The sequence below is a fragment of the Hippoglossus hippoglossus genome, chromosome 4 (genome assembly GCF_009819705.1).
Source record: "Hippoglossus hippoglossus isolate fHipHip1 chromosome 4, fHipHip1.pri, whole genome shotgun sequence".
NCBI lineage: Eukaryota > Metazoa > Chordata > Actinopteri > Pleuronectiformes > Pleuronectidae > Hippoglossus > Hippoglossus hippoglossus.
In genome coordinates, this window is record NC_047154.1 from 24,804,394 (window position 1) to 24,820,484 (window position 16,091).

Here is a 16,091-nt window from a genome sequence, read left to right on the forward strand (position 1 = left end):
AACCTACAAAGTGGATCCTGTTGAAGAAAATTTCTAATGAAACGTTTTAATCAACCCCCCCCCCCCCTGCAGAGCGAGCACCTCCCCTCCATCTTCCCTCCTTCTCCTCCCATTGTTTTCCTTCGAATGTGGTCAAAGTGTGAGATATCGCAGAAAGAGACTCGTTCCAATTTGCCTACGTGCGGGCGCCGACAAAGAGGATCTGCTGTGGTGGCGGTTCCAGTCGTGGAAAGCGACCACACTGCAGGGAAACGCACAAACATGCATCCACACACAAACACACACACACAGCTCGAGTAGGTGACAGTTACAGCTTTGGTGTTGCACAGTGAGCGGAGCAGATGTTTATGAGCTGAATGCTCATGGTTTTTGTCCCCGTCGCCGATGAAAAGCTGCTGCCGAGTCTCTAAAGAAAGATTAGGCTCAGAGTTCCCACATCTCATCAAGCTCACTGTATCCTCCCAAAGACACGGGCGAGCGCAGGCAGCCAACTCTGCTGTCAGCAGCCGAGCTTATACCTGTGGATTAAAAGCGATTCTGGCTGTTGCACAAAGTTACAGAAGGAGTCTGAAACATTTACCAACATTTATTTCTAAAGACAGAATGAGCCCATTCATCACAGAGGCGGCAGATTGGCGGGGAAGGCGGACGAACGAGGGTTGTTTCAGACGTTTGAATCAATTGAGGTATTAATTCAAAGCGGCAACGCTGCCAATTTGGTTCAATTAGCTCAAGGGGGCTGTGAATCAATCGCGTAATTTCAAAACAAGAGCTGACTAATGTCGTGAGTGAAAGAAATCACAACTTCTATGACTTGATGTCAACAAATCAGTGGAAATTGGGGCAAAGTGATACCTGGATGTTTAGGGGCACTACTTCCTGTCCCTTTCAAATTAATACTGTGGTGTCAAATTGGAGATTTTAAGGATTAAGTCATAATATTGCGAGATATTGCTTAATTTTAGCTTATGTGTCATTTTCGAAGGTGAATATCAGCGGATCAGTCCATCGCCTGTGTTGAAATGAGGAATGTGGAGCATCTTGTTAAGTTGTACTTTAATACTTTAATCTGTTCTGAAGACAGAGCCACACAGACCTGGAGGAAATCGTCTCTCTTGTGGAGGAGGACATGTTTGGTCCACTGTGAGGTCATCATCAGTTAAATCTGTGTCAAGAGGTTTCGTAGTTTCTCAAGAAAGAAACTCCTCAAATTAAGACTTTATACTAATAGTATAAAGCTTTTTGTTCATTAAACTCTGACTTTATTCTTTAATTATTAAACATATTACCCTTAAAATCCAGTTTTTTGTCAACATGGCCCTAATACTCCATCGTAAAGACCAATCTGCAGACATTCTATATCTATTCCCCCGAAGGCTGTGGATTTATAAATTGTAGTACGAGTCGAGCAGTAAACATTAAATTACATAACATCAGATTTTTTCTTTTTTCTTGGTCATCCAGAGGAAGAGGGTGAAAACAAAGAGCGTTATCATTTCTCTCCGAGGTTCCAAACAGCCAGAGGACAGACTCACGCTGTGCACGTCAAACCTCTTAATGCAACCACCAGGAGTGCTCGTAATGAAAAGTGCCTTTGACTCACTTGTCTCGTCACTTCATTGACGTTTTTTTAACATGGAGCCTCGGGGAAGAACATGAGCAAGCGATGAGTGCGTCTTTCCTTTTTTTGCTTTGATTGGTCTTTCAGCACCATTTCCTCTTTTCTTAACAACGTGATGTTTTTTTCCGAAGCTGCTTGGATTCCCACAGTGATCGTACTGCGGTGGGGGGGGGGGGGTTGGTGCTGTGTTCCAAGCTGGTCATGGTTCTACCGGAGATGAGATGCGTAATCGTCTCGAGTGAAATGAGGAAACCACACAAAGTTATAAAATCATTCAGATGAGTCAACGGATACTTTTGTGTCAAGCAACAATAAGATATTTCCCCCAAAAAAGACATTTGCTGGACGAATGCATCTGGATTGTTGTTGATCAAAGTGTAAAGTGAGTGTGATATGAAGGTAGAGGTTTGGTGGACGACCTCTCAGACGTAGCTGGAGATCAGATCTGAGCTTCAGGTACTTGATACTTACACTTTATTTATCACAAGGAAGCTCTGGTCCTTACTTCTCCAGCCTGGTCCTGTTGTTGCTGCCGTGCACAGATTAGATTTAACCGTAAATACCTCTTTGTTTATCGTCCATTGCTAATAAAAAGAGAGGAAATATAAAGATTTGACGGTAGATGCATTCTGCTTTATTAAAGAAACAAACAAATCCTGGTGTTTTAACCTGAGGCTATATTTTAAAATGTGTATAACACTGAGTATATATTCTGATCACACTGAACATATTCTGTTTACATTGTTTATATTATTTCTATTCTATTAATATTTCTATATTGCACGTTTACTTATTTATTACTTTTACTGATGTCTGTTATCTGACTGTTATCTATTGCTGCAACACAGCAAATTCCCCTGTCGTGAGATTAATAAACGATTATCTTATCTTACTCTTATCTTATCTCTCATCCTGTTTTATCCAACTGAGAATCCGATCCACCATTAAGTGAACTATCAAGAGTCTTAGATTCATCTTGTTTCTACTGTGTCATCATATCAGATCCATGCATTTGAAATGAAATCTTGCAATTTGACAGAAAGTGAAAATAAAAATCCTGGGTCAAGATCCAAACCAGAATGTCTTGGCTTCTCTCTCGCTCCAGGTTTCTTGGAAATCCTTTTCTTTTTGGTTTTTGCATAAACCCACACGAGGGGAAAACACAAGTGCTCCTCGGTGGAAGGTAATTATTTGATAAATGTTCAGTCAGCTTCGGTAAATAGAAGTGAACAGAATGAGGAGCAGGTCATCGCTGCCCCCGTTCACTGCGCTGAGCCTTTCTTCTCGAGTAATGACGAGATATTAAACCCTGCATCCGACAGGAGTCATCACAGGCGACTGGCTGAGAGGCTCCGCTGCTGAAGTATTTGACATTCAGTGGTGCTTACTAAATGTAGCCCTGTCATCATGACGGGCAGTGGGCGTAAAGGGAATGGTGTTGATTCTGATCCACTGTTGGCTGTACTTCACTCGAATGGCCATTTGTTTAACGCCCCCCCCCCCGCCCGCCTCCTGTTTCTCTATCAAACTGCCAGAACCGAGGAAAAAAAAAAGACGCATTTCTCTCCTCTGCAGAAACCAACAGGACCCTGTCATAGGTGTTTTGTTCCAAGATGAACTGCAGCGGACGTGATTTCCCTCGACTCGGAGGAACATTTTGTTTCCAGTAAACATGTTTTCTAAAGACATGAAAGGAAAATAATGCGTCTTATGACAAAGCTTAAGTGATCGTGCATGGGGGGGGGGGGGGGGGGCACACGCTGACTTTCAATTCCACCAGAGAGCTCTTTGTGAACCTTGAGGGCCCCATAAAAGACGGGAAAACACGGAAAAATGCTTCAGGGAAACTCGTGCAATTTTTAATTTAACTCGAAATTATGATTACCTCGGTGCTTTGAGAATACGTCTGGCAATGTTGTCATAATCTGGAGCGAGATTCCAGAGAGCCACTCGATAGCTAAAACCAACATGAGTAATTGGTAAAGGGGCCGAAGTTGCCGGATGATGCCACATCTGTCCCCCCCCGATATTATTCGTGGCGTTTGCCCATTCCGGGGGATTCCAGTCCTCATTACATCCGCGTGTGGGAAAATCTGTCGCCCGCATCGTTTGCACTCCCCTCACTATTCCATCGAGACGACCGCACAGGAACAAACACGGCTTTCATTTCGTACCGAGGTTCCAAACAGCCCCCGGGTCATCGCTGGCCCGTGTTGTGCAAAATCACATTTGAGTGGATCCACCGCAGCCGGCTGCTTACTGCCTGAATGGAAAATCACTTCCTGTATCGCACGACATTTTGATTTGTTGTTTCTAGATTAAGCGAGGGGCTCCCTGCCTCCAGGAGGAGCGTTTTAACATTGTTTTATGAAAAGCAGTGTTTGCATAAGATTGGAAATGTGACGAAATGTCCTTGTGAAGTGAAAATGGCAGGAATCTGATATCATCCGGGCGGCTGATAACAAACGGCTTAGTGCGAGCACGGCTTCTGTTTGGCTGATAATGTGATTAGAAGGCTGGCGGAGACCTGTCTGAAAACAGTGACTGTTTGCAGACACAGCGAGTGTGTCAATAAAAACACAACACGGGGAGGAGGAGAGAGTCAGAAGTGGGTTCTCGAGGTGTTTGCGACTGCAGAGGAGGACGAGAGTAGGTTCAGAGACAAACTACGACAGAGTGGGAGAGGAAGAGGAGGAGGAGGAGGAAGGAGGCAGGTGAGCAACAGGAAGCTGAGAGCCGCCTGCGTTCTCCTGCATCAGCTTTTTGGACACTTGCCTGTCGGATGATGGGATTAACGCGTCTTTGAATTTGACCTCTGTGCTCTGTTTTGTTATTAACACGCCACACGCTCCCCTCTGAGCAAGGTCACGCTGTTCACAACGTGCACCATGTAAAGCAAGGCAGTGTTTCACCCACATTGTTTAGTCCAAGCTCAGAATAGCTTTGGATTTTACTGACAAAACATGGACCTACAGGTGATCTGGGGTCTGTTTTAATGCAGCACAGACACATTGTCATGCGTCATCGTACAGGAACCCGGTCTCCAGACGTCGTCTCCTGCCGACAACGCCGAGTTTGAGGTTGCAAACTTTGCATCTGTTGAATAAAGAGTTAAGTCATCGCTGGACTTTGTTAAATTTAATTCGACAGCTGCAGATTGACTCACAACGCATCACGTCCATGAGATGTGAAAATGAGCAACGTGAAGCACCAGTGATTTTATTAGTCAGGTCACACGTTATCCAACACCGATCGCAAGCCCACATCATCGTGTTCTGTGTGTCGTGCAAAGATTGTGAAGAATAATGCGTCGGAGGAAAATGCATTTTTACAGTTAAAGATAATTTATAAGAAAGAAATGAATAATGTAAAGATTAGAAATGAGTAAGTCCAAAAAACTCAGTGTCAGATTTGGCCCGAAACTCGCTCGGTCCAACTCTGTGTGGTCGTTCCTCTGCAGAAGGAATGGAAAGTGAGGAAGAGGAACAGAGAGCATGGCATATACGAAAACAACAAAGAAGACAGAGGTCTCACTGTCTCGCTGCCAATAAACTATTCAACACAGCTGGAGTGAGAACAGAAACTGCTGAAGGACTCGTTCGTAGTTTAACTGCATCAACAACAGAAGAAGTTAGAGCACTGGGGGGGTAACTTCATCCCTGCCCCCGTTTCACTATGTGCTGCAGTGCTGAGCAGAATTCTACCAGAGTTACTCCTGCATCTTCCATCATGTTGTACATAAGGTGAAGTCTACTGTGTTATATATAAAAAGTGAAAACTTGAGAATGAGGACTGGAGTCGGACTCGTAATCGTGATTATATCGTTGATCAGGGATTTGGTGACGAGACTGATTGGACCAATTTGAGCTGAGACTGTCACAGTCTGAGCGTCGGACAGTTTGGATATAAAATTATATATTCTGTCGTGTTTTAAGGAACAAAGTTAAATTTGTCCTTCTTCTCAAGTCTCTGCCCGTCGATAAAAACATGATTCCAGTTGTAAAAACGTGCAAATACGAGAAGGGCACTGAGTGGACAACTTGAATCTGCTACACGTTGCAAGTTTTCAGTTGTACTTGTTATCGTACGTTAAATACAAGTCAGATACAATTACCTCTGACATATTTTTCCATCAAGATCCATCTTAGATTCCCGGGAAATAGGTGAAAATGTCCAAAAAAACACAATGTCACAACGTTAAAGAAAATGGAAAACTGATTTCTCGATCAGTGCCAAAACTCCGAGGGTTCTCTCTTGGCCCGTGATCCATCCTTCCACCAAGTTTCATGTAAATCTGTTCATTAGTTTTTTGCACAATCCTGCTGACAATCAAACACACTCTCAAGCCGACTGGGGGAGAAATCCTAACCTCTTTGGTCGGCGTAGTAAAAGCCGGGCAAACCGAACGGTTACGCAGTGTGTTGCTGTCTGTGAACAATTTAATCCACTTCCTCATATTTCATTGTAGAGCAACAGCCGAGCAGAGTTCACCTCATTCCCATTAAGCTTTTCTATCTCCCGGCTGCAGAGTCCCCGGTTTCCTGCATTTACCTTTTCACCACCTCGTCCAGGCCCGAGCCTTTGGAAACGGCTCCTCTCTCTCCGTCTATCTGGGAACAGTTATGCTCTTTGTAGGTTTTAATAGTCTCAGGGTTTGTTTCCCAGTCCGAGCAATTAAGGATTGTGAGACTTCATTTGTACTTCGCTGTTCCGCAAACGTGACTTGAGACTTAAGAAGCACAGAGACCGGAGTCCGGAGTCCAAGCTGAGACTCAATTAAGCATTTTTTGACGATGTGACAAAACCTTTAAGGGCCTTGACAGTAAAAAAACAAAAACGCTCAACTGCTTTGAAGTGTCCCCGACCTGGGATCAAGACTCGCATCTGAGGTTTGACTTAAAACCTGCTCTGATCGACTGGAGACTTTAAAACCAGCTCCTGTGAACGAGGAGAGATCTGATTTAAAGACGGAGCGGTTTTACAAATCAATAAAAACTCCACGTATGAGCATCAGAATCCAGTCATTGCCTATTTTTAATTAACTGCACACCAACACATGTACACCCCCCCCCCCACCGGGGTCACACAAAGCTGGGGACAGCGATGTCTCACCGGAATCAATTTCCAAATTGCCTGTTAATCTTATCTTATTAAAGCTACTGAATTAAAGTCCACCCACGAGCTCAACTCTAACCCGTATGTCTGTGGCTAAACCAGTCGCTGTGTTTAATTCTACATTTCATATCTGTTGCGGCTCCTCGTCCACCTCCACACGTGGCGTGGTGCTCGTCCCAGGCTGTCGGCTGTGGTGTGTGATAGCAATGTTTTTTGAAGTGCACACACACTCACACACACACACACACACACACACACACACACACACACACACACACACACACACACACACACACACACACACACACACACAGTGGCTGAGTTAACTTGACAGACTGTCATTGGAATACTGTAATGGGACTCAAACCCCCGGACACCCCCACACACACACACACAGCAGAGGAGTGTGTCACAGCGGGGGAGATGATTGACAGGCCTCCGGATGGTGATGGAGACTGACTCGAGCCCCGGACATCAGCGTGAACAGCAGGTCGTCTGAGAGAACGCAGCAGCAGCACAGACTTTATTTTGCTTCGGCAACATCTCCTTGATTTACATGTTGATACAACTCTTAATAGACGTGTTACAGAGAATTTGAAACCGACGACCTGGGGTTCGAATTCACAAATAGAATCGTAAATTGCAGTTTAGCAGCAGCTCTCGTCTCCTGTTTGTCAGTTGAATTTAATAAAAAAAAGTCTCAACTCACAGGAGGAAAAGATTAATTTGTTCTTTCTGTCTAAACGAGGACTGATAATAGCACAAAATACATGGATCGTATTCTATGACATTTATCATGTGAAAGTATTTATGCACATTGGAACCTTTTGAAAAATCTGAAAATTGGACCAGTTAAAGTTCATCAGTGTTTGTGGTTTGAATTTAACAAGACCCGCATTGCAGACTTCAGGGGGAAGAGACATTGGATTTTAAATAAATCAAATCCATAAAAAGAAAACAGGTTTACAGGCAAAGAGAAATGAAAGGGACCTAAAACCGAAAAAAACAATGAAGAGGAAACATGAGGGAACAAGTCAGAAGCTAAACAGGACCAAACAGAAACGTGAGGAAACACTAGGGAACTAAATTGATAAACACCCAACACTCCCCTTATGAAACCACATTCAAATTCACTAGATCCAGATGTTTCTTTTAATTTGGATCTGCACCAAATTGCACACATGCATAAATATCAGTCCCCTAAAATTAAAATTAATTTTCATCAGGAGAAATTTATTCAAAACTGTTGAAAGCGACCAGAATCCTGGATCCGTCCCATGATACAGATCCATAACAAAATTGTGTGGGTGCTTCCCTGACTCATCCTTCTATCAAGTTTCCTGGCAAATCATCCAGTAGTTTTTGCAGAATCTTGATAATTAACAGGCAAAAAGAAACATAAACAAAATCAAAACCAATCAAGAAGTTGTTTAAAGTCGTTCACAGGAACCGATCAGAACAGTTTTATTATGTTTTGTGATTGTGATGCTCGTCGGTGTTTATCCGTCTCCTCAGCTCTGCGTCTGTCTTCCTCTGCAGGTGTCCGGGGGACATTCAGGTGATGCAGGTCCCCCGCTCATCCCAGTGGAGGAGCCAGCGAATGACGAGTGGCCTGGGCTGCTGAACGCCCCCCCGCCACCACCGCCGCCACCGCCGCCCGCAGCCCCCACCTCGCCCCCTCCATCTCTGATGGCTCTATGGGGCGTCGTCAGCCTCAGCCTTCACTGCTGGGTGTGTTTACGGTCTGTAGCTACAGCAGCAGCGGCAGCACCGCCCAGCCTCCCCAATGACAAGCCCGGGGGCCCCCTGGACTGGCTCCTGTCTGACAAGGGGCCCTTCCACCACTCGTCGGAGTACATCGACTTTGTGGAGAAGAACCGGCAGGGCTTCTCCACCAGATACAAGATTTACAGGTAAGTCAGGAGGAAGAGGAGCACTGGGTTTACCCCTGCTTCATCGTTACTGCCGTATGAAAATGTCACAACAATAATTATCCTGTATAATTTAAGTAGCATCACTTTCTTTGTGGGACCCACACGCTGCTTCGGGGGGGAAATACCTTTAAAGAGGATTTTGAGGATTCAGCATCATCCTTTAATGTGGAGGGAGAGAAACCCTGCATGATGCCATTAATACTGCATACACGGGATATATACTGCATATATATCTGAACTGGTTCGTTAGAGGAAAAATATATAGTCTAGATTTAGAGAAGTGTTCTTCATAATTAATGTGAACCATGAATGCCAGGCCCCAGAATTTGTACAAAGCCTCACCTGACCCTTATTAAAGCGCTGCAGCGAGAATTATATAGCTTGCAGTGAAATGTGCTGCAGTTAAATCAGGTGGAGTCGAAATTAAATGATAGAGATGAGGAAGGAGGGGTAAGTGAACTTTATTCTGCTTCGGCTGACTCAACCTGCGAGTGTACATCCGCTGTGATCGGTTTGGTCGAGGAGGAGCAGATTAGAGTTGAGGACAAGGTCACTCTGAGGACGTGTTCCTCCTAATTGCACATGTGATGAAGTCACGGCCGCGCTCACAGCTCACAGCTGCACGGGGCTTTCTTTTTTATTACCCGTACATTTGCTTCTTTTTATTGTGACATCAAAATGATGTAAGGGAGAAAATGCAACACAACTGCACGTCTGATATTAGTGCACACAGCGGAGGGAGGACGTGCTTTGTGCATTCAAGGCTGCTTAGTAGGCAGACTGCAGTATGTGGCCTATGCTGTCATGCAGAAAGGTTCCTCACAGCCGGCGTTCACAAGATGTCTGGCACTCGCCTCGACAGAATCGCAACGCGTGGCGTGCAGACGTGTTGCTGCCGCCGGGCAAGTCACCTGATCAGGTGGTCGAGTGAAATATGTTAATTTAGCAACTGGAAAATGAAGCAGATGATTTGTCACGGCTGCAGCAGCAGCACGGGCCGAGGCGTCGGCATGTGACCGAATTAGTGGAGCTGGGGTCGTGAATCATGTCCGTCGTCATTCAGGAGGACGACGTCCAGGCCTCGGGAAAAAAGACGGACAGGGTTCCTGCTTTACGGCTTCACCGATCGGCTGCCGTGTTAGAGGTTTTTAATATTTCCTTCCCTGGCAAAAGGCAGTGGTCCGTTTGGAGCCGAGCTGCAGGAGCGGCGAGATTAATAGTCTTATCATGTGGCCAAGTGATTAGTGAGCTCTTAGTACTTATTACTCTGCATTATCACAGAATCCCCTGAGAGGCTTCTGTCAGCTGCAAGGTTGCGTTTGAGGCCCTCTAGATTACCACAATGCGGCGTTGATTAATAGTGATGATATTAAAAGGAAAAACTAACCTAAAAAGTAAATAGCCTGTAAATCTTCCCCAAATTGAATTCACTTGGAATCTGTCCCGTTCGATTTTTTTATAGAAAAGAATCCAACAAAGACAAGAGGGCCACAGCTGCGGCGTAGCTTCTGTTTTAGCAAATATAATGTCTTTCCTTCGGTGCTGACGCCGGTTGGGTTGAGATGTGGTGATCGTATTTCAGAAACGCACATCTGGAGTTGGCTCATGAAAAATTCAGCCGGCTTGTTTTGTGTTAAAATTGCAATACTCTCTCTCTAGGGGGCGAGACTTCGCAGCGACGCCCCCCTGCTGTGTGTTGCTCTGGAACAGACGTCCTGAGAGTTTCCTCATCAAGGCCGAGCCCTCGCGTTCCAACTGGAAAATAACAGGGCGCTCAGGGCGACTCAAAACCAGTCTGAACCCTTCTGCTCGCCGCTCTTCACCACAGGTCGAAAAAACATCAGAGCAGCGCAACCAATGGCTTCTATAATATTTAGTAATAATTTAATTAGAATAACAAACCAGATCAAATACATGGTTCTGGGATGTCGACGCAATCAAGTCAAATTTGTATTCAAACTTGAAACTTGAAATGAACCACTGGTGCTGTTCTGCGCTCGACTTTTTAACGATGGGGTCAATTTCACACTGTTGGTGAATTATTTAATATAACAGTCCTCAAATTGATTTTCCCATCAAATATCCTTAATTGGAAAGTCGCTCAAGGTTAAAATGTGATTTAAAGTGTCAAAAGTAAAGAGTATGAATGTGTTTAAATAGATTCAGCCGATCGTCCCTGGATCAAAGCTCCTCATCAGAGCTGCTGGAGCGGTCAAAGCTGCGGGACTGGCCTCTTTCACTCAAGGAGCTTCTCATCCATTCATACAGCAGGTTTATATACAGCTCCTCTATCACTACATCAAAATCCTGATGGCTTCAGTGTCTTGCCCAAGAACACTTCAGCATGGACAAGAGGACCTAGGAATTGAACCTATGACCTTGTGGTTAGTAGACGACCCGCTTTACCTCCACAGCCTCCCCCAGAAATGCCTCCTATTTCATTTCCTTTTTTAATGTATTTCGAACATGTAAATAATAACAAGAGAAATTATATAAACACATGGAAAAAAAAACATAATCTAAAAACATTATTTACAAACTGATGAGGATGAAGATAAACTCAGGAAAGTGACTGCAAACCAGGGATTAGTGTTTTAAAAAATGCACCAGTTAGCGTCCACACATAATGAATTAAAAAGCAACGAGATATCTTTAATTAGTGGATTCAGGACGTGCCCACCCTGTGAGTTCACCTCGATCAAAGGAGGAGCAGCTCGGCGTTTGATACAAGAGCCGCTTCAAACACACGGAACAACAGCAGATCTCTGTGATCCTCGGGGGAGTCTGCAGCTGCGTCGAGGTGAGTGTTTGAGAGCAGATCCCCTCAGCGCTGCTTCTCACCAGACTCTCACTGATGCTCCTCTGCCTCGTGAAGCTCCACGTTGCTGCTTGGGGTGAATACGCAGATATATTCTAGATGATTTCCCTCAGTCTGGATATCAAATATCACTTCTTTATTTTTTTGGAAAGTCATAAGAGACGAGACATTAGATATTAGATATTCTACCCTAAGCGAGCTCTGTTAATTGTTCAGGTTTTTTCTTTGGTTCTCACTTGTATTCAATTTGTTCGCGCTGCAGGCAACTCTCTCGTGGAGCCGCCTCGCAAAAAGTCGGATTCAGTAAAAGTGTAAAAAGTGGTGATGATTCTACTTTAACGGAGAAAAACCTCATTTTGATTCCCCTTCCGTTTTTTATTAGCCACAACAGCAACATGAAAGGATCCGACACTTTGCTCTCAACTGAAATATCTAAATAACTTCTGCACGGATGGACTCAACATTTTGCACGTGCCTGAATCCTGACTCTTTTAAAACCTGCAGCGTTTCGCCCACATCTCGTCGTGTCAGCAGATTCTGAGCAGTTGCATTTTCGGATGAAGTGAGCAGCTCACATCCTGACGTTGAGAAGATCCAAACGGCAGCGACAATACATAACAAACCTCGAGCTTGTGTTTGCTGTAAATGATCATTTGTGACAAGTCCGTGTCGGGTGGAGCGGCTCGTCTCTCGGGCAGAACACAGGGCGGCGGAGGGTGATCGAAAGTGACACCATTATTTTCTGGTCTGGTCTTCGTCACGTGCAGACCAGACCTCTGCTAAATCCTCATAAACGCTCGATGACAGGAGAAGATGAATTCACCAGACTGGGTCGTGTGAGTTGCAGTGTTGGAGCCACCGCGGCAATGATGTAGAAATGAATCCACAGCACGTTACCCCGCCGCTCGATGTCCCGCCTTTCTTACTGATTGAATTTGAAAGAATTTTGAACAAGTCCTCTGAAGGAAATGAAAGAGTGTGTGTCTGTGTGTGTGTTGTGTGTGTCTGTGTGTGTGTGTGTTTTGGATATGGGAGAGCATATCCATTGGTTCCAGCACGAACACAATGTGGGCCTTCCGCTTTAGCCACCTGTCCACGGCGAACGTTGCCAAGGGAAAGCTGCCACATTCACCAGGGGGGGGGGGGGGGGGAGCAGGAGTGTTTACATGCATTTTGGCCCTTTTCTGAACATATTGCACGGGGATAATGTCTGTGATTATTATTTTATGGACCAAGAATTCATCCATTATGAATATAATTCAACAGCGGAGAACTCGCTATGCCCATTAAATATTATTAAACTGCTTAAACCGGTGAGTAAATGTGAATATAAATGCAAATGCAGGAAGTATTAACGGGCACAATAGCAGAGGAACTATTTCTATCCTTAACTAAAGTACCTAAGTATCTAAAAAATACATTAACCGAAAATCCCTTTTAATATTATCAGCTAAATAGCACCACAATTTTAAATAGTTTTTTTTTGCAGAAAATGTCTCATTTAACAAACTGAAGTAGCAGTTATGTGTTTGAGGTGCAGCTCATGGTAACGACTTAATATTCCGGTGGGTACGGTGGAGTGGTCCAGACTTCAGGGTTGGTCTCCCTCCGAAGGGGTCACCAGATAAATCTTTGGGTTATCAGATGATTAATGGAGTTGGAAAGTCATGAAAGAATAAAGCTAAAGTTTTGTTTCACTAATTTCAGATTCCTCTGGACTTAGTAATAGTGGTAATTTCACCTTTTCGGGACCCAGACAGTTACATTAGGAGGAGGGGAAATTATTCTGTGCATCTCAACAGGTAGAAACAACTATTTCAATCATAACCACACTCTGCATCGTGGAAGTACATAATGTTGGTTTTAACTCAAAAATAATGGCTGTCAAATAAATACACTGGAGAAAAAAAAAAGTAAACCAGATGTCGTCTAATTCGTCACGCAGTCGTGAAAAGTGATGTATGAATAATAGAAACCGTATTATACTCCTGATCTTTGTTATGTTTCCCCACCAGTGCGTTTGCAAATAGGATTGAAGCAAGCTGAGGAAAAAAACGTCTCCTTCTCCTTCTGAGGAAACTCAACAACCCGGCCCTGAAAGCGTTAAACTGATGAAAGCGATGTGCCTCTTGCGACGAGGTGCAATGAAATTGATAATAATAATGACTTAGCCGGTTGTAGGGGAGAGGATTGCAGCCACCTAAAATCTCCTGCGTGGTGAAACCCATTTCATTTCCCCTCTCTCCCCGCAGGATGAACCATTTGGCCTATTGGGGGTTTAAGATAAGACGGGGGCCTAGCTTATCACCGCCAACGATAACTGGAGAAACGAACGACAGCGGGGGATTTGAGAAATACTCGTTCTATACCTGGTCTCTGCCCCCCCCTCCCCGTGTATTTTCCTCTGCTGCCACAGAACGTGCCGCGGCTCTGAACTACTGCTGCAGAGTGGAACTCGAGAGACACGGCGTCCCATCTGAAGAGGTCATTTATTCGCGTGGCATGAAATGAGGTGAAGATTAATAGCGACACTAGATACATGTGAGCGAGAGATTAGTCAAAGGCTTTGTCTGAATACTGCAGTGTCAGCAAAAAGGTCAACGGGCTCCACGTATCCATTTAGCATCGTTATGTTTACTTCCCACTCCCGGCCTGCGGTTCCTGCTTAATGCCGTGTGCCTCGGTGTCTCGTCTCGTCAGATGGAAAACGAAGTGTGCGCTGCGAATCTCGGCTCATTGTCTTTTCTCGTGCGCGCCGCGGTTGGATTTGACTCTTTGAGCGAATCAAACATCTGGATTGTTTGAGCTTTCCTCATTACTCCTGGTTTAATGTGATGTATACCCTTTCAAAAGGCCAAACTCCCCCCATCCATCATCATGTGGCCAAGGTTGTTCAACCCGTTCTGATCACAACAGTCGGGCAAGAAAAGAGCAACATCCGACTAAAGGGCCGACGCCGCTTCGCATTAACTCGCTGAACGTTTGTCGGTGGCTCCCACGATGACATAAACATCCATCCGTCAAGGCAACCGTATTATTCTATGTGGCTCCTTCAAAGAAAGATTTTTTTTTAATTATTCTCTGAAAAGCATCACTATGTAGTCCTTCAAATAATTTTTTTTTTAAAACGAGCGGAGCGCTGTCTTGAGAGACAGATGGCTCTTTGAGGAACACGTCTTTCGAACCTTTCTTCTCACACAAGCGTGATTATGTGAGTAAATTGGGGGCAGTGCCAGGCGCGTAGCAAAAAAAAAAATTGGCATCGCACTCCCCGAAAGAAATTTCAAAGCAATCACAGACGATCTGTTGTAATTGCAGCTGTTATATTTGTCTGCAACTTCATAACTGTCTCTTTATGAATCCATCGCCGTGCAGATTTGTGATACAGAAGGAAAACGTGCTCCCTGAAAATCAGCTCGCTGCCGGCGTCGTGTATCAGAGATGTACTGTTTTTAAAAACATCAAGAAGTCGTCGTGGGCTTCAGACAGAATCTTAATTTTTTTACAAGCACACATTTAATTAGTTCTAGTTCAAATAGGTTATTGCTCTGTAGGTGGCTTGTCTCGCTTCATGTTCTCTATATGTAATAATAACCTTTGCAAACACAATCTTTAGTGAAGAGCCAATTACTCGACGTGCAGAAGAAGTAAACAACTACATACACTGAAAACCTGAGAGCAAGGGTGACATCTCCTTTATACCTTTTAAATATGAGATGTCAATGTTACTGCTAATCTGTATCGACCACAAATAAACAGAACTCTTTAGAAACTATTTCGGAAAAATACAGCACATGACAAAGTTAGCCAACGGCTCAAAATTACTGAGTTCAATGGCTTCTCACAAAGAGACAATAAGATAAAAGGGTAGAACACAAACACACAGTCTGTTAGCAAGAGTTTCACTGAGGTTATGAAGATAGAATTGTTTTAAAAATCGATGTGGATTCTCTCTTAATGTTTTTGACCTTTGTGAATTCTGAACAAAATAAAAGGTCTGAGAATGTTAATAGCTCTCTTATGATCTTCCATTTCCCTCTAATAGCATCTGTACTTGTTTACAAATCTGAACTATTTCTTTTGCACGTTAAATGTTTGTGCTAAATGAGCAGCAGTCGAGAAATATTTGAACAAATGTCCGTTCATCCGTTTTCTTTGCCACGGCCACAGTCGGGTAATAGAGGCAGTGGGCGAAGCAGAGTAGACCAGACCTCCATCTCCCCAGTAACGTTCTCCAGCTCCTCCAGGTCAGATGAGATGTATCTACAGCCTGTTCTGGGTCTGCACTGGGATCAAACCAGTTGGGGAACGTATGATCTGCCTGAGTAGCCTCATCCGGGTCCTTTTGACGTGATTAAAACTCTGATCTTCCTCTGGATGTCCGGCCTCCTTAACCATTGTCTAACTCTGAGCCCAGCCACCCTGAGGAGGAACCTCATTGTCCACTTGAATCCAGGAATATAATTCTCAACTTCCAAAAATGCACATGGGTGGGAAGTAAATCGAAAGCTTGACCCTCCGGCTCAGCTCCCTCTTCGATACAACGTCCATATTGTTGCTGCTGCTGCACCGATCCGTCCGTCAATCTCAGGCTCCGTGTAAC

The 16,091-nt window shown here is 44.4% G+C and overlaps 1 protein-coding gene across 1 annotated transcript in view; it reads left to right on the plus strand.

Moving 5' to 3' along the window:
- The window catches only part of brinp3a.2 (bone morphogenetic protein/retinoic acid inducible neural-specific 3a, tandem duplicate 2), a 46,031-nt gene that overhangs the window by 6,631 nt on the left and 23,309 nt on the right, over nt 1-16,091 (plus strand). The window contains exon 2 of the mRNA XM_034583412.1: nt 8,276-8,649. Coding sequence (XP_034439303.1) covers nt 8,426-8,649 — 224 coding nt within the window. The 5' untranslated portion in view covers nt 8,276-8,425. The remainder of the gene's footprint in view (nt 1-8,275; nt 8,650-16,091) is intronic.